General features: G+C 38.0%; 2 protein-coding genes across 2 annotated transcripts; one reads left to right on the top strand and one right to left on the bottom strand.

Moving 5' to 3' along the window:
* Window positions 1-1,130: 1,130 nt before the first annotated feature.
* On the top strand, window positions 1,131-8,557 carry LOC306854929 (ERBB receptor feedback inhibitor 1-like). Its single transcript, XM_079393249.1, has 4 exons — window positions 1,131-1,290; window positions 4,447-4,645; window positions 4,836-4,918; window positions 5,705-8,557. The coding sequence occupies exons 2-4, from the start codon at window positions 4,497-4,499 to the stop codon at window positions 6,838-6,840; spliced, it is 1,368 nt and encodes a 455-aa protein (XP_079249375.1). The 5' UTR covers window positions 1,131-1,290; window positions 4,447-4,496; the 3' UTR covers window positions 6,841-8,557.
* Window positions 8,558-13,140: 4,583 nt separating this feature from the next.
* Window positions 13,141-20,161, bottom strand: LOC306854981 (small ribosomal subunit protein bS16m-like). The gene is made up of 4 exons (XM_079393343.1): window positions 19,985-20,161; window positions 19,808-19,834; window positions 14,798-15,058; window positions 13,141-14,686 (listed from the first exon to the last, which is right to left on the bottom strand). Exons 2-4 carry the CDS (start codon window positions 19,818-19,820, stop codon window positions 14,559-14,561), a joined length of 402 nt encoding a protein of 133 aa, XP_079249469.1. The 5' UTR covers window positions 19,821-19,834; window positions 19,985-20,161; the 3' UTR covers window positions 13,141-14,558.
* Between the last annotated feature and the right edge of the window lie 697 nt (window positions 20,162-20,858).

The raw sequence follows: 20,858 nt of genomic DNA, 5'->3' as shown, positions 1-20,858 counted from the left end.
CAGTGTTCGCTGTGCATGCTTTCTTATCAGCAATGGAGCCACCTTTATGTCTGTCAGACTGTCTCTGTGGATTCACCGGGCTGTGGGCCCTTATTTCTTCATTCTGTGCATTAAATGTCTCTCTTTGCACTTCTCACTGAGGTTCTTTTGCCTGTTCAAATAACTCTTGACTCTAAGGACTGTGGACTCTCATGCCTGTCAGCAGCCTGTCTAGTTTTCGGTAATGTTTGTTTGCTGTGATGTCTGCCTCAAAGCCACATTTTAATATACACTACTAAAAATAAAAGGTTCTTTATTGGAATCAATAGTTCTGTAAAGAACCTTAAACATCCATGGCACTTAGAGGCATTTGCATCTGAACTCTTCATGTTCACCATGTTTTTAGGAATAAAATAAAATCAAGCAAGCGATATACGAACAAACCCCTCTGTAAAAACCTTCAGAATGTAGATAGTACTAAAACTGTAAAGTTTGATGCATGAGGCTAATAATCTAAATTCTGTAAGTAGGCTATAGAAATGCATTTTTGATAACTGTAGTCGAGTAGTGGATGTTTTTAATGAAAACAAAAATCATTAAAATATGACTATTTTCCTTATATTAATGTTACTTTGTTCATTACATTATGCCATTTTTGTGGTTATTTGTATTATTTTATTCGTGCAAAATTATTATTTGTTGTCTCTATGGATGACAATTGAAATGCAAACTTTTTTTTTCTTTCGAAAATGCAATTAAAAATGTATTGTGAAACATGAAAATACCATTATGAGGGCATTTCTCCTCTCCTTTAAATAGGCTATACTGAAATCGGCAAGTTTTAGGGGGTTTGACGTTTAGAAAACTATACCATCAATTACATATAAAAACCATTGCGCCTAAAAAAAAGCCTCATTCACAGTGAAAAGAGGTGTGTGTATATGTGTATTTTCATATGATTTCAAATCAAACTGCATATGTAGCTATTTACGTATAAAACATGTAAAGTAAGCAAGTGCACAACACATAGAGGGTAACAATAATGCAGGTCAGTTCACAGATAACAGCAGCGTGCGCACTGTCTTTAAATCCCGCCTGAAAGGGGCGGGGCTTGCGCGTCCTCTGACTGCAGTGAGCCTTTAAAGCACCGCGCAGTCAGAAGACCTGTTTGTGAACGAACCTCTCCAGTGCTGTAATGAACGTCTTCTAGCATCTATAGAGCTAAACCAAAGCTTTCCAAGGGCCTAACGGGATCATTACGGCATTATGAACTTTTAACACCGGACACCTAGAATCTGTCAGGAGATTAAGGTGAATTTTTATTGCGTTTGTTGCATTGTGTGTGTTTGTGTTCTGTCTGTGAGTGTTTCTCTCTCTCTCTATGTGTGTGTGTGTGCGCGCGCGTAAATATTTTTTTTATATTTAATATTTATTTAATATTTTTGTTATAATGTTGATGACAACAACAACAATAATAATGATGATGATGATCAGCAGCTGACATGATAGTTTCACAATATGTGACGTTAACACATGTTGCTTCATTTTGTGGAACATCAGTCTTTTTTTTTTTTTTCTTCAAGAAATGTATAAGGTGTGTTTCGTCAGGTGTGATAGTGTTAGTGACTCATCCCGCCAGTTTGCGGAAGCGGACAGGTAGATCGGGTATGGTTGCTAGGAAACCGCGGCGGAGGTGACAAGAGCGGGGTGTGAACGCGCGCGACTGTCTCTCCTTCATACCTTCTGTCAGTGTCATATCAGTGGTTTGTCAGGACGCAGATATTTCCTAATTTGGGGCCATGCACAATGACTACACTTTACTGCTGGACCTCTTTTTGTACGGATGATTGGCTTAACATTGTTGTAGGCTATACACTTGTGTTTGTATTGTGAATATGCACACATTAGATGAGCACTAGAAACACTTTTGAAGTGCCCTGTGTTTTAGGGGTTGTCTGTCAAGAACATTTCAGTGCAAAGTTAAGAAATTATAGTTTGCATGAAGAAAATAAAGCCTATTTTTAGAACTAGTGCCATTATCTACATCACTTTGACAATTAAGCACATTTGTAATCCAATTTTAAAGACATAATGAAATAATTATTGTCTTAATAGAGCTTATGGAGAACTTGGATTTGTCTCGTATTTAATGAAGTTTGCATAATTGATTCTAATACTGTGAAGCTGCTTTGAATCAGTCTTTATTGTATAAAGTGACAAGTTGGTAATGCACAAACATTTTATTTTCTTTACAGTATATTTACTGTAATGCTACATCACTGCAGTTGTTGAATGTGGCCCTTATCATGAATTAATGAATAAATGTGGTTATTCATCATGAACACAATCTCCATTTTAATAGAGCTAAAATAAGATTTGTTGTCTTGTGATTTTAGTAGTGACATGTTCCTGACAGGTTTTGTTAGATTCACTGATTCTTTCTTGCACAATGCAGCCAAATGCACGGTTTTTATTAAATGTAAAAAGGATCAAATTAATAAATGTTCACATGACAGTGTTTTATAGAATGTTTCATGGGGTTTACGCCACAGCGAGCACATTTGCCACGCTTTGTTTACTTGACGTCTTTGCAACACATTGGCATTGTCTTCCCGGAGGCATTGAGAAATGTCTGTGCCGGACACTAGGAAGTCTGCCCGTCTTGCACCTGTTGTGAGAGGAAGCGCTTGTCCCGTGGGGTTCTTTAGCACAGATCAGGTTGCATTGTGTGCTCATAGTGACCGTATCCAAGGTCCAAAGCTTTCAGGATGCATGACTGCTTGCATTTGTGAACCAGATCAGGGATGGTAGACAGAAATGCACGTCCCTTTTGAACCCATTGACCCGGTTTGATCTCATACTCTTTTATGAAATGGCATTGCATTGCTTTCTTTGACTAGATTTTACTCTGTGCATCACAAACAATCTGCAAAATGTGTGATATCGATTAAACTGCAATATCCCATGAATGCACCTGTTACATATCAAGCTCAGTTCTGCAGAAATGCATTGAACCATGCTTATGCATTGTGTCTGTTGCTTGCAAAACAGCCCTGCAATAAAATATTCTATAAAATGCTAATTGCAGTTTAATAGGGCACATGAGTTGTTTGTATCTCTGGAAGACTGTCGTAATGTTGGTGATTTGATAGCTTGTGTGCGTGATATGTGTTTGTAAGCTAAAACCAGTATGAACCTTGCCTCCAGGTCCATCACTCTTCACGTTCTCAGGGGTGTAAAGCTGGTTTCTCAAAGAGCGCAAAACGTTTTACTGGATTGTACTGTAGAAGCTATACTGCTTTAGACCATCTCTAGTGTTACACCACATAGTAACACTAGATGCAGGTTCCTTCAAACATAAGTTGTGTTCCCAAGGCATGAAATTTGAGACTCATTTGCATACATGGTTTGATATTACATGGCTTCCTCTGTGAGGAAAGCATTTGCACGAGACTCTCAGAAACTCGTGCATTGCAGACAAAATTACACAGTATTTCATTGAATGCAGCAAAGTGATCAATTGTGCTGTCAACTCATCCTACAAGACTGGATTGAGTCTTTCGCGGTTTGTACTGTTTTGTGTGTGTGACAGAGTGCATTCGGTTTGGCTCTTGTCTCAGTAGAATGTTGCTCAATGTTCTTTTCTGAAAATGCATGACTGGAGTCCCGTGCACATGGCTGACTGCATTGCAAAGCGAGGGGACACGAGGAGGAGGTGCATTGGATGGTGTGCTGATAGCCCAGGGCTCACTGCTCCATAAACAGCTAAACAATGTCTCAGTTCTTCCACAACAACCCCAAAACCATTGCGATGATCTCAGTTAGGTTTGAATGTTCATAAGGTCATAATAGAGGTAATGATAGAATTGTACTGCTCATACGTTGCTCTTTCATAGCTTAATGGAGCTCTTGGTTGTGTTTCTGTCTAGTATTGCCTTTTTCTTGGACATATTTTTCTTAAAATTCCTTGAAGAAATGAAAATAGACACAAATAAGACAAAATAAGTTGTAAATAAGGCACAAAATATTGAAATCTGTCTTAATACTTCAAAATTTCCCAGTGCCATTTCTTTGTAATTGTGAAATTTACTAGCAGTTTCAATACTTTTTTTTCAGTGTAGTTGATGTACTGTAAAGAGTTATATAATAAATGTGAATCAGTTCAGATTTGAGTTTCAGAAGGTATCTCAACTTGCAAGATTCCTAGGGCTTTTTCCTTAAAGTCTCCATTTGCTTAGATATAAATATCTCATTTGGGTTTTTTCCTATGGGTTTGTATCGTGACCTCAGTGTAAGTTCTGTTCTGAAAGTCTCAGATAACAAGTGTGAAAATACTGAGGTCCTTTTCTCTGTAAGAAAGTGAATTTGAGAAGCAGGAGGCTTCTTTATTTAGTCTTAATGCTGCTTTTGAGAAACACTTGAGATTACGGAGATTTATGCTCTTGTCTTTTTATGGCTGTGTTTCAGGTACAGGCCAGCAGCTGCCAGCTTGGCGGGAGGAGCATTTCCTGGCCTGAATGCGAACCGACTGCAGCTGGAGCATGTCCACTGCAGGCTTGACTGCCCAGGAGATCTGTTTACCCGCACAAAGCCTATTCCTGCGGGACAGCCATTGGCATAGCATGGCCGGAGCTAAGCCCTCTTGGAAATACCATGATCTACACAAGTGAGTGCAACACTAAAAGCACAAGTGTGCTGTTCTTGCGTTGAACATGTATTAGTTTTACAAGTCCCTGGACATGCTCTGCATGACTGAGCAGAAAAACAGGAAATGGTCTGTGATGTTAACATGGTTCATATGATGTTAATGAACCTTGGATTTTTGTCTGATTAGCTCTCCTGTTCTTAATCTACAGTTTATACTTCACCATTGATTCTTCTATGGATTATAACGTTCAGTCCCGGCAACAGGTGCTGTCATCATTCTCTGGAGCGGACGGTAAGTAGCATTACAACATAAGTTTCATTATGAAAAGTTCACTCAAATTTACTTACATTCCAAACCTGTATGGTGTGATTTTATTTGTATTTTTTTAAGAGGACAATTTTAAAGCATCTTTCTTTACATTTAGAGACAATTCAAAGCATTACTACACATTCAATTTCAGTCTGTTTGTATGTCTTCAGAATGCTAATTTAGTGAAATATAGTATATGTGATTACTTTTATATTGCATTTTTTTCTCCTTTTTGGAGACTGAAAGAAGTGGTCATAATGAACAATCTGTTTATGGAAAGAACTGCAAAATTATCTGCAAAAAAAGCATATAGGTTTGCAATGACTTGAACGAGTAAATAATGGTGTTTAACAGTTCCTTAAACTCATGTACTGAATACTAAAGATAAGCGAAAGATTAGAAAACAGTGTTGTCATTGGATGAATCAAAGGTGTAATAATGCATCGAAGTGAATGTGGCTCAAAAAGTAGAACATGGTGCTAGCAACACCAGGGTCATGGGTTCGATTTCAGGGAATGCACAAACTAATAAAATCTGATGTTTGGATAAAAGCATCTGCCAAATTTAATGTAAATAGTGATTAATACTGTTGGAGAAAGTCATAAGCTTAAAGGTGACGTGCAATTTCTGTTCCACTTACGGTCACCTCTTTTACATTGATGGTAATTAGGTTTTTAGGTTTCATAATTTGCATAAAAGAACAATTTATTCATTTAGATCGTAAAAACGGCTATATACTCATTCTCTGCTACCTTCCTGTTCAAACAGATCAGCGGACTCATCTTCAGTCACCAAACAGCCCAGGAGGCCAGCCCTTGCCCCCCAAAAAGCCCAGACCTTCCCAGCTCACCTTGCACACGGATCCTTTCACATCCAGCCCTGCCGAAGACGACCAAGTGGTTCCTTACTTTCAACGTCTAACGGTATCTGACCGCATCAGTCCTCCTCAGACGCCCAGCCGCGTCACCAAACCCCTTCCCCCAATTCCCGGTTCAGCAGAGCTTTCCCCGGATCAGGCTATGGACAGTGAGGTAGAGTTCTTTAATGGAGATGACAATCGCTGCCTAGTTTCCGAATCTTGCTCAAAACACTCTTCGTTCCGCTATGGAATGCCCAGTCGGAGGAGTTTCAGGGGCTGTGGACAGATTAACTATGCATACTTTGAAGGTCCAAAATCCCTGCAGAAGCCACAGCTGCAGCCACAAAAGCCGAGGCAGGAGCGGGAAACCCAGCAGAGGGAACAGGAGCTCCGCAACCACCACCAACAGCAGCAGCAACAGCAGCAGCAAAACTGTCTCCGACAGCAGGAACGTACGCAAAGGAAGCTGCGGCGCTCCCATTCTGGCCCCGCCGGCTGCTTCAACAAATCCACCTCCTTCCGGCTGTCCAGCCACCACCGGAACACGCAAGGCCTGGATAAACCGGAAGTTCCTCCCAGAGTTCCTATTCCCCCACGACCAATCAAGACTGGAGATTACCGCCGCTGGTCAGCCGAAGTCTCATCGGGAGCCAACAGCGACGACGACCGACCTCCGAAAGTACCTCCTAGAGAACCTTTATCTGGCGGTAGTTCCCGCACCCCGAGTCCAAAGAGCCTTCCAGTGTACCTCAACGGGATCATGCCCCCAACGCAGAGCTTTGCCCCAGACCCTAAATATGTCAGTCGTGGCCTGCAACGACAGAATAGTGAAGGCTCTCCGTGTATTCTACCCGTCATGGAGAATGGCAGGAAAGCAAGCACCACTCACTACTTCCTTTTGCCGCAACGTCCGTCGTACCTGGACAAACATGAGAAGTATTTAACGGACAGCACAGCGAGTCGAGGCACGGATGCCTCGGATTTGAGTTCGGACTGGGACTGTCAAAGCAAAAGGAAAACGACGAACCAAATAGACTTGGTTTGAAAAAGCGAGCGAGTTACGTATGAATTACGTATGAAACAGTTCTAACAGTTCTCTTAGAGTGAGCTCAGAAACTATTTTATTCAGAAACTGTTTTTTTTTTTTTTTTTTTTCATGGCTATGTGAAATGTAAGTGTTGAAATGATGGTGCAGTTGTTTGGTATTAGCTGGTCTGGTACCTCCATACTTCAGTGTTGTAAATTTTCGTAGTCTCATTTTATATCACATTGAAGATTATTTTTATGTCTCGGAACATGTTCGTCTGATCATAGGGACATAGGGTCAGTAAATGCTTCTTTACGTTTGTGTCGTCTACAATATATATGAAGTATAAAATCGGCCCGACTTTTTCGCTGCCGACATTTTAAGTGAAGGGTATTCCATCTTATTGCATTGCATACTGCATGCAATCACGCAATCTGACACATGCACACTATTTCGCAGTTCCTCTGTTGGACCTCTGTCAGGACACTCTTTTGTGTGCTTTTGTTCATGTGGCCTGTCTGTACAATTTGTAGTCTTGATTTTGTGTTACATAGGAACAGGCCAAGTATTGCTTTTCTGTTCTAAGTTGTGTGTCTGTGAGTGATTCGAGAGCTGAATGTGTTACATTTGCCCAGTTTTGGCACTGCTTTTAAGCTTTCATAAGCTGCTTAAAACGGCAGCTGAAATGTTGCCCTCTGAATGAACGGAGTATTTCTGATCCCTGGCTTCTTGCTGAGGTGTAGTGTGTTCTTTTGTTGCACAAAAAGCAATACTTGTTAAACCTGTGAATGCGTTTTTCTCCTCTTTTAAAGTGCTGTCTCCACATGAAGCTGTGAGCCATTGTCTGCGATAGGATTTTCTCAAGTACTACCTCCCATTATAGTTCTACTTCTTCTGAAATACCCAACTACGGATTACAAAGACTCAACAAATACAATCTCATTTGACGTACACAGGTCCGTACGAGGAAACAGTTGCCCCTGATCTATATTTTTTCATGTTTTGCCCATTCGAAACAGTCAGTCATTAACACTTTCTCAATGAAAACGCATCCTCGACCGATTTTTAAGAGCTACGTGGAGTTAAAGTCCATGTGTGATGCATTTGGCAGAGCTCACACATACTAATCTTCCTGTTACTGTACATGCATTCCTGTTAGACGTGATTACAGTGGGTGTGGGCACCAGAGACTTTGGCTGCTGGCAGCTGGTGAATGAGATGTTTTATTATTCTATATTGTTTCCAGAACCATCGTGATAACTCCGTAAATGTAGCAAGTGCCATGCAATTTAAAAAGGGGGAAAGTAAGACAAATATGCTGTTTAGAAGCTATGAGGTCAAGTACAGCTTTCCAGCTCACAGGATTTTGAACTCATTTGATGCCATGGCTTTTACCCTTTATTTTACCAGTTTGTATATCAGGAAATGTTTACATTATACCTTGTTATTTTCCTTTAGCAGTCTTACCTAAAAAAGAAAAAAAATTAAATGAAGGCAAGTTCAAGAAGAAATAGACATCTCTGCTGTTGTGTATGTATGTGTGTGTGTGTGTGTGTGTATGTACATATGTATATATGTATGTGTATATATATATATGTATATATGCAAAGTGCACTGAGAAAACAGTATGTTGTGATGTGTAAAAGTATTTAACATCGTCCTCTTACCCAAACTGAATAGTTGTTAGTCTATTGTATCCTGTAAAGTAATAAAAATAAATACTTATTTATGAATCAAGTTGGTCTTTATCTGATATTCTGTATTTCATTCTCTGAAGTATGTCGTATCTCTGAGAAACGCAGAGATATAGCTGTTTTGCCTGTTTTATCACATCCACGCCCCTGTGCTCTGCCTCATTACTACTGGCCTGGCTCCAGACAGGAGGAAGGTGAAATGTACTTTTGCACTTAAAAACCGATCTTAGATCAGTTCTGTAGTTGCCTTTACGGAGATGATGGGTTGGTTTGAAGGGATGCGTGTCTCGGAGCGGTTTTACAGGGCACCATCTAGCAAACCTGGGAATTACTCACATAGACCGGTATTTTCTGCCTTGCTGATCGGGTAAAATGCTGTTTCTCTGGTCTTTTTTTTTTTTTGTGTGTGTGTGCGTGTAAATGCCTTGGATGAGACGATAAGCAGCTGAAATGAGCAAACAATATGTCCAAATCTGATCGATCATTTTAACACTAGGTAATGTATAGAAACTGAAATGAATCACAGTCTGGTCTTTTTTGTGCCCAAAAGCCTTGGATGAAATGATAAGCAGCTGAAAGGAATGAACAAAAAGTGTCCCAAGCCATTCAATTTAATATACTAAATAACTTTATTATACTAAATAACTAAAATTAACCATAACTATGACCACCTAGAATGTCACATGGTCTGTTATTGCTTTAGCTTCTGGCTTTTTGAAATTGAAATTTTAATTGCTTCTGAACTGTACCTTTTCATGTTAATGTGATGAATGTGACTCGACAAATTAGGCTCAGATTACAGGAAATTAAGTCATCTTGTTCACCTTCAATTGCATTTACTCTGTTTCTGTTTAATTTTATATTACAGTTATTATTTTTATTTAATTTGTTTTATCTTAATATATACCTCTAATTCCTTTTTAGTTTTACAAAATTTTGATACTTTAGTCATTTCAGTTTCAGTTAATTGCCAAGCCAATATCCCTAATTTTGAATCCCTCGAAGTGTTCATCTAATATTTATTTTTTATTTGATGTTATTTTAAGCAGTGTATCAGGACATAGTTTCAAGAGGTGCTATCCAAGCTTTCTTTTTATAACTCAAACTTTATCTGTTGATATTTGCTGAACATGTCCTAAAAATAATAGTAATGACACAAATCATTTAAAAGATATTTCAAGTTGATTCACCTCACCTGTGAAATGGAAATGACTCTTTGCAAACCAGTAATTCAACTCTTAAAAAAAAAAAAGAAAAAGATAAACTTCCTGATTAATCACAACCCGATCAAAAGCAGACAATAGGGAGGATCTATGGTTGAACTTGAACCACATACATTAAGGTCCAACACAAGCAAACGACTAGTTTAGATGGCTCTGACTTAGATCTATTATCTGTCAACCCTACTAAAACATTCACTGACTCACACACAAACATACATGGCTACTAATGGCTAAATGAGTACATACTTCTATTGTTTTATATAAAGCTAATTATAATTACTATGGACTAACCCAAACTCTCACCCTATCCTGCCCCTCAAAGATTTTTTATTCTTTACCATATTTACAGCATTTTAATACTGGAAAAGCAAAATAGTTATGTAAGTTTATGATTGATTTGGGTAATTATCACACAAAAAAATGTTAGGTTTAAATTTATTGCAAGAATGATTAACTTCCTAATCAGTGCTGAGAAAAATTGGCCGATGTTAGTTGATTTATTTAATTTTTTTCTATACTCAGAAAATGATGCCCGATGATTAGAATATTATACAGCTTAAATTTAATGACAAGTATATAAACTAGGGAATGGTATCATAACAAACTATGCATATTTAGACAATTTAGTGAAGTTAATGAGAACAGATTAATCAGTCTGTGCAATGCAGTTTCTCAGCGTTAAAATACTTTATGCTTTTTTTGCATTTTGAAAGTGGTCAGGCAGTACCTTTACAATGTGCTTAAATGTGGTATATTAGATATGCGTTTCTTATTTTGAAATCCAATTAAGACTAAAGAGTTTGAGATGGACCAACCAACTATTTACAAGTAAAAGACACCTTTGATGATGAGAAGCATCAGCCAAACAGGGGAAGACAGCATGACGTATAATTTATTCTGTAGCGCCTCCTAGTGACCTGATACCGACATTGCATTTTTTCCCTTTTTTTCCCCCTTTTTTTTGTTTGTTTGATTAACATGGTGTTCAGTGTAGCCAAAACTTGTAATGCACATATGCTTTATTTAAAAATAAAATAAAAAACATATTGTAAACATACTGTATATGCAGCACAGTTGTTTTCACTATAAATATGAATTTACAAAAATATATTAAATGTGCTTTCAGTGTAAACAAGCAATGATAACTAAACCCATATAACATACTGAGTACAGGGTCAACAATAACAAAGCTTAAAAAACATCAACATGTCTGACTTTACTAGTTGGTTAATGTGGTAGCATTGTAAATGGATAGGAAATTATAATTAAACATGAAATTATTAATAAACATGATTATTAATAATTGTAATTTACCCTCTCATACCAAGAAAACAAATCTTTTTGCATTTCTCCTCTTCTGTCTTCATTAAACAAAGTTTAAACTCAATTTTGCAGTTGTATTACAGATGTAATGTGTCAAGTGGAGCTTTAAAGGAATAGTTCACCCACAAAGAAAAAAATGCTGTTAATTTACTGACCCTCAGGCCATTCAAGATGTAGGTGACTTTTTTCTTCATTCCTGTATGTTTAGTTTGTATGAAAAATGTTATAAATGGAGATTGTTATTAAATGAAGGCTATTATGTGTTGTAATGTGTGTTTTTAGTGATTAATAAACACCAGTCAATCATTTTTAATAATTTTGTTAAATGTTCATGTAGTTCCCCAGCAATTTCTTATGATGCCCAAATAATAAATCTTAGTTGAGGTAACATATAAAACACGTAGAGTAAACGTTTACATTTTTGTGGAACTAGTTACTAATTAGTTGAAACCGCTTGAAATGTTTACAGTGCAGCTTGGGGTTTCAGAGTTTGTTTTTGTTTTCCCAACCTTTTTAATTATTACAGTAATTGCTTTGAAACACTAAACTGTCCCAAGCAAAGCTCAGACCTGAACCCCACTGAACACCTTTGGGATGGATTGTAACAGTGAGACTGACTGATGCTTTTGTGTACGTTTTGGCACTAAGCTCATTTTTGTTGTACGTAAATTGTTTTAAAGGGGACCTATTATGCTCCTTACAAGATGTAAAATAAGTCTCTGATATCCCCAGAGTGTGTATGTGAAGTTTTAGCTCAAAATACCCCACAGATGATTTTTTAAAGCTTGTTAAAATTGCCACTTTTAGGGTATGAGCCAAAATTGTATGTTGCTTTAATGCAAATGAGCTAATGCTCCTGGAGAAGAGGGCGGAGCTTCAAGAGCTCCAGCTCTGCATTTGTAGTGCTAGCCTTTGCAAATAAACATTCCACGATTAGTACAAGCCTGTTATCTTTACAGAAAACTACTCGGTTTCAAAGTCAGCCATCTGATTATACTGTGCATAATAAATTTGCGTTTATGAATTACACAGACAGGGGGCACAGCAGGATAAAAATAACAACATAGCTGGTCTCATGGAGCATGGCATGCTATCACAAACTTTATAAGACCCACTCGTGATTATGAGCTCAATAAACTCAAGCGATCGACTCATATTGCTTTCATATGCAACTTTTGACCACCACATTCCTATTCACGATCATTCATGAAGACAGCACCAGTGAAAACAGACAGAGACAATGGTAGCTTTAGCATCATTAGCCTTACAGAGTGCCAAGAAGCTCTTTCAGAAGGGCAATTTGGAAAACAAACGCGTGATACTTACTTTGTCTGGAGCTGATGTTCGCGCACAAAGCATTGGTATTGATCCCTACATGTATTGGGGACTTCACTGATTTTTTCCGGGACATTTCCTTAGACAATGAAACTTAACCACAGTGTCCTCAGATGGAGGGAGTCTATGTAGACACACAACACTTGAAATGCCTCTTTGGCGCTGACATTGTATATCTCCAGCAGCTACAGCAAGTAATCAGTAATGGTGGAGTCGGACTGCTGCTTCTCACTCAGGCCTGTGTCTATGCTTATAGGACAGCGTCACAAAAGGGCAGGACTTTTTGCCCTCGGTGACGTGAACAGAGGGAGAATCTGAAACTGCTCCTTCTGAGAGACTGTTTATGATTTTTTTAGATTATAAAAAAATGAGTGGGTGGATTTTTACCATTATAGGCTGTTCAAACACCTTATAAAAGTGATTTTTGCAAAATAGGTCCCCTTTAAAAATGCATAATACACCTGTTTATTATGTCTTCTTTTGTAACAGGCCATCATAAAAATGTTCTAAAGGTCTGTTACGCCTCAAAAATGCTGTCTGAATGCACAGCGCAAGCCTCAAAGTGAGTAGCGCCTTCACTTTTGACAAAACTAAACACACTATGCTTTACCCTAGATTGTTTTGAAGTCATATACCAGGCCTTTTCAGTTTGATACACTAGTATTTATTCCTTTTAAGATAATTTCATTTGAAGTCAAGCGTTGCATGTATCTTCCAATAATTCCAGGACAAAACCTTATTTTGAAAGAGTGTGATTTCTTTCATTTGTAGCTTGCATCTGTGTTGCTGATGAGTTGAGAACTGTTAGGACTTTCAAATTTACAAAATATTTATATTTAAGACAGCAGCAATGAATAACAACATTTTGTATAAATATTGAGTAATCCAAACTTTACATCAATGATCAAAAAGATTAATAAAAAAAAAAAACTGAGTTGACAGGTAAATCTGATTCATGTTTCCTCGTTCCATGTGGACATGTATGCAGTGTTTTTAAGGTGTGGATTCACCTGTTTTCTGTTAATGTTTCTTGCTTTTTATTGAAAATCAAGTCACCAAAGAGTATGCAAACATATTTAAAAAGTTTTTATTATTTTGATTTATCTTTATATATACATCATTTTAGCTTAGGTTTAAGTAATTTTGCTATGTGCTTTTGTAATTTGTATATTTATTTTTTTATTTTCTACTTAGCTTTATTTTTCAGTTTTAGTCTTAGAAATGTGATTACTTTTATTTTTAAGTTTTATAGAGAGATAAAGAAATTTGAGAATGTTTTACAAGAAAATACTATTTTAATCAGAATACACAACCCATCCACAAAACCTTCAGACACACCATTGATTAATTTAATTTGGCTTTACATAACTTTTCCAACCCTCATTCGATTTTAAAATACTTGTGTAGCAGAATAACTACATTTAGGCCTATATTGAATTGAAATTTCAATTCAGTCTGAACAGCATGTTCTAATTCACATATGTCATTTTTAAATATTGCATATTTTTTTTAAAAAACAAATATGATCAATCAAAAGAACGAGCAGACTACTTCAAATGACTTCTAAACATCTACAAAGCATTTGCATGGCTCATAAAGCTTGTTTATTACCTGCATATTTTACAAGCTAACCTCAGAAAGAGTTTGAGCCCTCTGATAAATATTACATTTATTTAATACCAGTACATGGGTGTATACAGTTAGATACATCAGTATGCTGCTTGCTGTAAAGGAGTTACACAATTGCGTAACATTTATAGGTTCTGATCACATGACCTGAAATTAAACAAGACTGTTCATTTCAACTCTCAGTGTAGGTTACTCAGGCCAGAACATTTATTAATTTATTTTGTTAGCCTTATCACTGGTTCTCACTGACAAATAGATCCAGATAAAGTGTGTTTACAAGATTAATGATTATAAAATGCACTTTCAGTCTACATCCCCTTATTCATCTTTTAAACTGTGCTCTATTGTATTGGGTAATAAGAAAATTTTAATCAAGCAGTGTCTGAATGTCTGGAGTTTCAACCTGTGCTGAGGCTTATTGTAAACACACTCTTATAATATTACCAAAAACATATCTCAGTGTAATACAGACGTATAATGTCACATTACCACTACTAAGATGCCTAGAAATCATGAACTCTTTATTTTGCATTTACAGTCCCTCCTTCTGCTCCATTTGTTCTTGACTTTCCGTTTTAACTTCTTCTGTCAAAGCTGCTTTCTGTCTCCGCTCTGCTTCTGTTATTGTCATTGGATGCAGTGGGAAAAATCCAGCCAATCCTACTCAAGAGAAAACAAGGATTAAAAATGTGAGGTATGTGCAACTGGTCTCTTTCTGTAATCATCACTAAACATTAAGTGAGAAATCACATTCCTTAGGTTGATGCTCACCTAGAAGTTTGGCCACTGGTTTTGTCGTATGAGCCCCACATGCAATCCAGTACTTGATTCTTTCGTAATTGAAGGCAACAAGTTTTTCATTGTGTGTGTTGGGGAGAGGGTCATATGAGCCCAGCTGCTCAATATATTTACCGTCTCTTGCCCGTTTATTATTAGCAGCCACAATGCGGTAGAAGGGTCTATTAGTGGCACCTCCTAGTGCCAGCCTGATGACCACATGCCCACCATGATATTTTTTGAGCAGGAAAGAAGCTAAGAAAAGACATAATGGATAAACACAAGTTTCACATTGGCAATGTTTAATGTCACAAACATGAAGCTTTAATTCAGAAGCAGTAAGACTACTGGTCCTGGAGACTACATTTTGGATGTCTTTCTTATCTGAAATGCACATTTAAACTTGAGAGGTCAGTTGTTCAAAAAATTTAATCTGGATCAGAATGATCTGGATTTGTAATCCCATGTTTTGCTATCCAGGATCAGGTAATCCATTTTACTTTTCTACTGGTTTTTCAAAGCAAAATTGGATTGGATCACAATGAACCAGGTACACACTTTTTTACTAAATCTGGATTAGTAGTGCTCTACAGAGCCTCTAAAGCACTGGCTCTCAAACCTTTCCATAAAGTACCCCCAGCACTGAACATTTTTGTATGTCTCCCAGTATCTGACACACTCACTTCAGGTCTTGCAGTCTCCACTAATGAGGTGATGAGTTGAATAAAGTGTGATAGATGAGGGAGACAGACAAAATGTGCAGGGCTGGGGGGTACTCCAGAACAGGTTTGAGAACCATTGCTCTAAACCAGAGGTCTCAAACTCAATTCCTGGAGGGCCACAGCTCTGCAAAGTTTAGCTCCAACCCTACTCAAACACAGCTGATCCAGCTAATCAAACGCTTCGGTAAAGCAGCTGCCATTTTGGAGTGAAAATTCCTACTGAACAACACTACAGATATACAGAATAACAACGAAAGAGAAGTCAAAGTGGAATAAAAGAACGTTGTTGGGCAATCCACTGCAAAAACTATTAGTGTGACGGTAAAAATATTGCCTTTCATAACTTTTTCAAAGACCCTGACAGGTGATTATTCACAAAAGTGGAAAAATATTGTATGTTTTTAAATGGGATGTAGCGCTGTCTTATGCACTGCTAACTTTAACTGTTTTAGTCTAGTAGTAGACTTAAATCCTTTTTGGATTAAAACATAATGATTTATATGGATATGACACTAAGTTAGAATGAGTTTATGCAACTTTACACATTTACGATTATTATTATTTACTATTAATCTACTAGGTCTGAAATATATATATTGTACGTTTTACTTTTAATCCCCTGGAACACACTACAAGCATGATGATCTCTAGAACATCATTGCTGTGTCTGTCATAAATCATTTTGGAGAAAGTGACTGTATGTGTGTGTTTTACATAAAAAAAAAATATGTAAAAGATTAAGCCATGCAGGTCTAAGTACACACGGCCGATACAGTGAAACTGCGAATGGCTCATTAAATCAGTTATGGTCCCTTTGATCGCTCCACCCGGTACTTGGATAACTGTGGCAATTCCAGAGCTAATACATGCAAACGGGCGCCGATCTTCCTCCCCCCGTGGGGGGACGGCGGGGACGCATGCATTTATCCGATCCAAAACCCATCCGGGGTCGGGGCTCCGGCCCCGGTCCCTTTGGTGACTCTAGATAACCTCGGGCCGATCGCGCGCCCCCCCCGGCGGCGAAGATTCTTTCGAATGTCTGCCCTATCAACAGGGAATAAGGGTTCGATTCCGGAGAGGGAGCCTGAGAAACGGCTACCACATCCAAGGGAGGCAGCAAGCGCGCAGATTACCCATTTCCAACTCGGAGAGGTAGTGACGAAAAATAACAATACAGGTCTCTTTCGAGGCCCTGTAATTGGAATGAGCGTATCCTAAACCCATGGGCGAGGACCCATTGGAGGGCAAGTCTGGTGCCAGCAGCCGCGGTAATTCCAGCTCCAATAGCGTATATTAAAGTTGCTGCAGTTAAAAAGCTCGTAGTTGGAACTCGGGAGTGGGCTGGCGGTCCGCCGCGAGGCGAGCCATCGCCTGTCCCGGACCCTGCCTCCCGGCACCCCACGTGTAAAAATACACACAACAGCCGGTGCGTTGTCGTCTTCTTGCTTTACGGCGTATCGCAGACTTATAAGTGCATTACTGCCATATATCTCTCAAATGGACCATTGACACTCCATCTACAATCTCAATTAGAAGTGTCAATGGTCCATTTGAGAGATACGATCCGCCGTAAAGCAAAAACAAGAAGCATCATGCACCGGCTGCTGTGAACGCGCTCGGGACAGTTGGACATTGTGGTGTATCAGAGGTAAAAAATTATATAAATACTGTTCAGTTTCTCACACAAACCGATCGTTTCGTGTTTTAGGACATCAATGTATCGTCACGAGCCGCAGGGTCTAATTTGGATTTGTCTGTGCATGTTTTTTTTTTTTTTTTACTCTCAAAGATTTGGTGCGCATTGACTGGCATTATATGACTGAAAGACTGCAACAGTTTGAGTTAAAAATCTTCGTTTGTGTTCTGCTGAAGAAACAAAGTCACCTACAGTGGATATAAAAAGTCTACACACCCCTGTTAAAATGCCAGGTTTCTATGGTGTAAAAAAAGAGACCAAGATAAATAATTTCACAATCTTTTAGGGAAGGGGGAGTAAAAATACAAACTTAAATAATGTGGTTGCATAAGTGTGCATACCCTTAAACTAATACTTTGTTGAAGCACCTTTTGATTTTATTACACCACTCAGTCTTTTTGGGTATGAGTCTAACAGCATGGCACATCTTGACTTAGCAAATATTTGCCCACTCTTCTGTGCAAAAATGCTCCAAATCTGTCAGATTGCGAGGGCATCTCCTGTGCACAGCCCTCTTCAGATCACCCCACAGATTTTCAGTTGGATGCAGGTCTGGGCTCTGGCTGGGCCATTCCAAAACTTCAATCTTCTTCTGGTGGAGCCATCTTTTGTTGATTTGGACGTATGCTTTGGGTTGTTGTTGTGCTGAAAGATTAAGTTCCTCTTCATCTTCGGCTTTCTAGCAGAAGCCTGAAGGTTTTGTTCCAATATTGACTGGCATTTGGAACTGTTCATAATTCCCTCCACCTTGACTAAGGCCCCAGTTCTAGCTGAAGAAAAACAGCTCAAAAGCATGATGCTGCCATCACCATGTTTCACTGTGAGTTAGGGCTGGGCGGTATATAGAGTTTGTACGATATATTGATATAATCTTTATAAGCGATACGATATATGGCAATATGTTTATATTGATAGGCTATACAGTAGTTTGAAACAAGCGCATCTGAAAATATATGTCTTCACTGTGTTCCATGCTATATCTAATGCTTTAGAAATTATTTTGTACAGTTCTCCTGACTGATACCTTTTAACAATGAGAGCCCTCTGATGCTTTGGAAGCTCTCTGCGGACCATGGCTTTTGCTGTTAGATGCGACTCAGAAAATGTCAGGAAAAGCCTACTAGAACAGGGTTTAATCAGAGGCACTTTAAATGATGGTAGGTGTGTACTGACTCCTATTTAACATGAGTTTGAATGTGATTGCTTAATTCTGAACACAGCCATATCCTTAGTTATAAGAGGGTGTGTACACTTATGCAACCACGTTAATTTAGTTTTTTATTTTCACTCCCCCTTTCCTAAACAATTTCAGTTTGTACAGAGTTGTACAGGTTATAGTTTACATTAAGGATGGAAAAATTCTGAAAAGATTTATATTGGTCTCATTTTTTTTTACACCACAGAAACCTGGCATTTTAACAGGGGTGTGTAGACTTTTTATTTCCACGGTACATCTTGGATGCCCTGGGGGTAAGCAGATAAACGTAACATTTTTGGGTGAACTATCCATTTAACTTCTAAAAAATTTGTGTTCATTGAACAGTTGTATAAAATCAATATCACATTTGTAATCATGCTGACTTTGAGAGAAAAAAAAAAAAACAGCAGTCTTCGTGTGATTTTAACTATTTGAAATGATATAAATATATACATTTTCTGCCCCATATCTTGAATTATGTGATAATTCTAAATGCATGTTAATAGGCTGATTCATGCAGTGAAAGAACGCACTATAAATGCATCATGTAATGCATGCGTGCACTCTGTAGCTGTTTTGTTTGCTTTTCGCGATATACTTGATAATATCAACTCGCACATCGTTAAAACAACCATTACGATATTATCGCATACCATACATATCGCACACCCCTATACTGTTTAGATTTGTATAATGCATCGTCTTCTTATCGATCCATCAGTTCACATTTAAAGCTCTGCGTGTTTGCAGGGTAAAAACGATTTTTGCATTTGTCTGAACTCTGAACAAAACAACAGTTTTATTGAAAATGCTCATTCATTCTCTGACAGTGTTTGGTAGAAATATAACTGTTTCCCCCGGGCAGAACACAAAGCAGTGCAGTGGCAGCGCTCATGTTTATTTCATCAAATCATAGCCTTTTTAAGTTTAATCATCACATTTAGCTGTATCGCAATTCTGGTCTTTCCATCCCCAAATTTAAGATCTCTTGAAATCATAATTAAGAATTTATTTTACAATGTAAGACTTTTTAAGGCCTTAAATTTGATACACCTAAATTTAAGACTTTATTAATAACCTTGCTATATACAATGCGTCTATAACATGTTATAAATGTATTCAAGTTATTAAATTGCTGCTGAAATCCATTCTGCTGGGATCAGTATAATCCAGATATTTGTTTTTGTTTTGGAATAAAGGCATCCAAAAAGTTTTCAACAACACAAACCGCCGATTTGGTCCAAAACTAAGATTTGAGAATCCTTTGTTTATCTTGTAAACAACAAGATAAACAAAGATATCTGAGATCTGATCAGATTACTTCTGAACAACTAGGGAGCTGTTAAAAATGACTAATACTTCGAATAAATTGCATTAAACACACTTACATAAATGGACCATGACTGCCAGGTACTCTGTTGAAGACAAAAGAGAGTAAGTCAATAGAAAATATTTATAAAACACCATACATGAGACAATAAGGTACATAAACATATGTCAGTCTTCACGAGAGCATGGAGTAGCGTTATATTTACCACATTTCCCGTAAAAAAAAACCCACATACCTTATAAATCCAGTAACTTCATGCAGATACGCTGTGATATTATTCAATATAAGCTTAACGTGTATATAACAACGCTTAAACAAACACAATTATCTGGAGACTGTCAACAACATGACATTCATAAGGGCGCCGACATCTTTTTCTGCCGCACCGGAAGTGTGTTTATCTTCTTCTCCTGTGGATTTATTGGCTGGTCGCACACCAGCCTTCTTGTGCATACCGCCATCTCCTGTGTTGGAGTGATTTTAAGGAATTTTAAAACTGTCTCTATTATTTGACCAGATCCTTGTTTTGTGTTTGATATGTTGCAGATTGAAAATTCACTGCATCCTATAAAGTCCTGTAAAGTACTTTAAAATCCATCCTAAATGTAACTGGAAGCCAGTGTAAGGACCTGAGGACTGGTGTGATATGCTCAGATTTTCTGGTTCTAGTCAGGATCCTGGCAGCAGCGTTCTGGATGAGCTGCAGTTGTCTAATGGTCTTCTTGGGAAGGCCGGTGAGGAGACCATTACAGTAATCCACCCAGCTGGTGATAAAGGCATGAACAAGTTTCTCCAAGTCTTGACTGGAAACAAAACATCTAGTTCTTGCAATGTTTTTGAGATGATAGTATGCTGATTTAGTCACTGATTTGACATGACTACTGAAACTAAGGTCTGTCTCTAGAAACAGCCCAAGAGTTTTGACTTGATGTTTAGTTGTTTGACCCCTAGAGTCAAGATATGCATTCACCTTGAGAACTTCATCTTTGTAGTTCATTCCTTTCCTATATACCTAGGACAGAGTAACAACACATAATCAACAGTTTCCTGCATAAGAGAGTTTATCGATCCTATAGTGAAAGCTTTACTTATGAATATTGAGTATGTTA

This window comes from Barbus barbus (assembly GCF_936440315.1).
Source record: "Barbus barbus genome assembly, chromosome: 35".
NCBI classification, from domain to species: Eukaryota; Metazoa; Chordata; class Actinopteri; order Cypriniformes; family Cyprinidae; genus Barbus; species Barbus barbus.
Note: the sequence above shows the minus strand (reverse complement) of the source record. Positions and strands in the feature narration are given on the sequence as shown.

What these genes read in the sequence shown, in the direction of transcription:
- LOC306854981 (XM_079393343.1), bottom strand. An exon ending in ACCAGTGGCCAAACTTCTAG is followed by an intron (nt 14,687 to 14,797) that starts GTGAGCATCAAC and finishes TCTCTTGAGTAG; the next exon opens with GATTGGCTGGATTTTTCCCA.
- LOC306854929 (XM_079393249.1), top strand. Translation starts at nt 4,497, where the DNA reads ATGCGAACCGACTGCAGCTGGAGCATGTCCACTGCAGGCTTGACTGCC. An exon ending in AAATACCATGATCTACACAA is followed by an intron (nt 4,646 to 4,835) that starts GTGAGTGCAACA and finishes CTTAATCTACAG; the next exon opens with TTTATACTTCACCATTGATT. An exon ending in ATCATTCTCTGGAGCGGACG is followed by an intron (nt 4,919 to 5,704) that starts GTAAGTAGCATT and finishes CTGTTCAAACAG; the next exon opens with ATCAGCGGACTCATCTTCAG.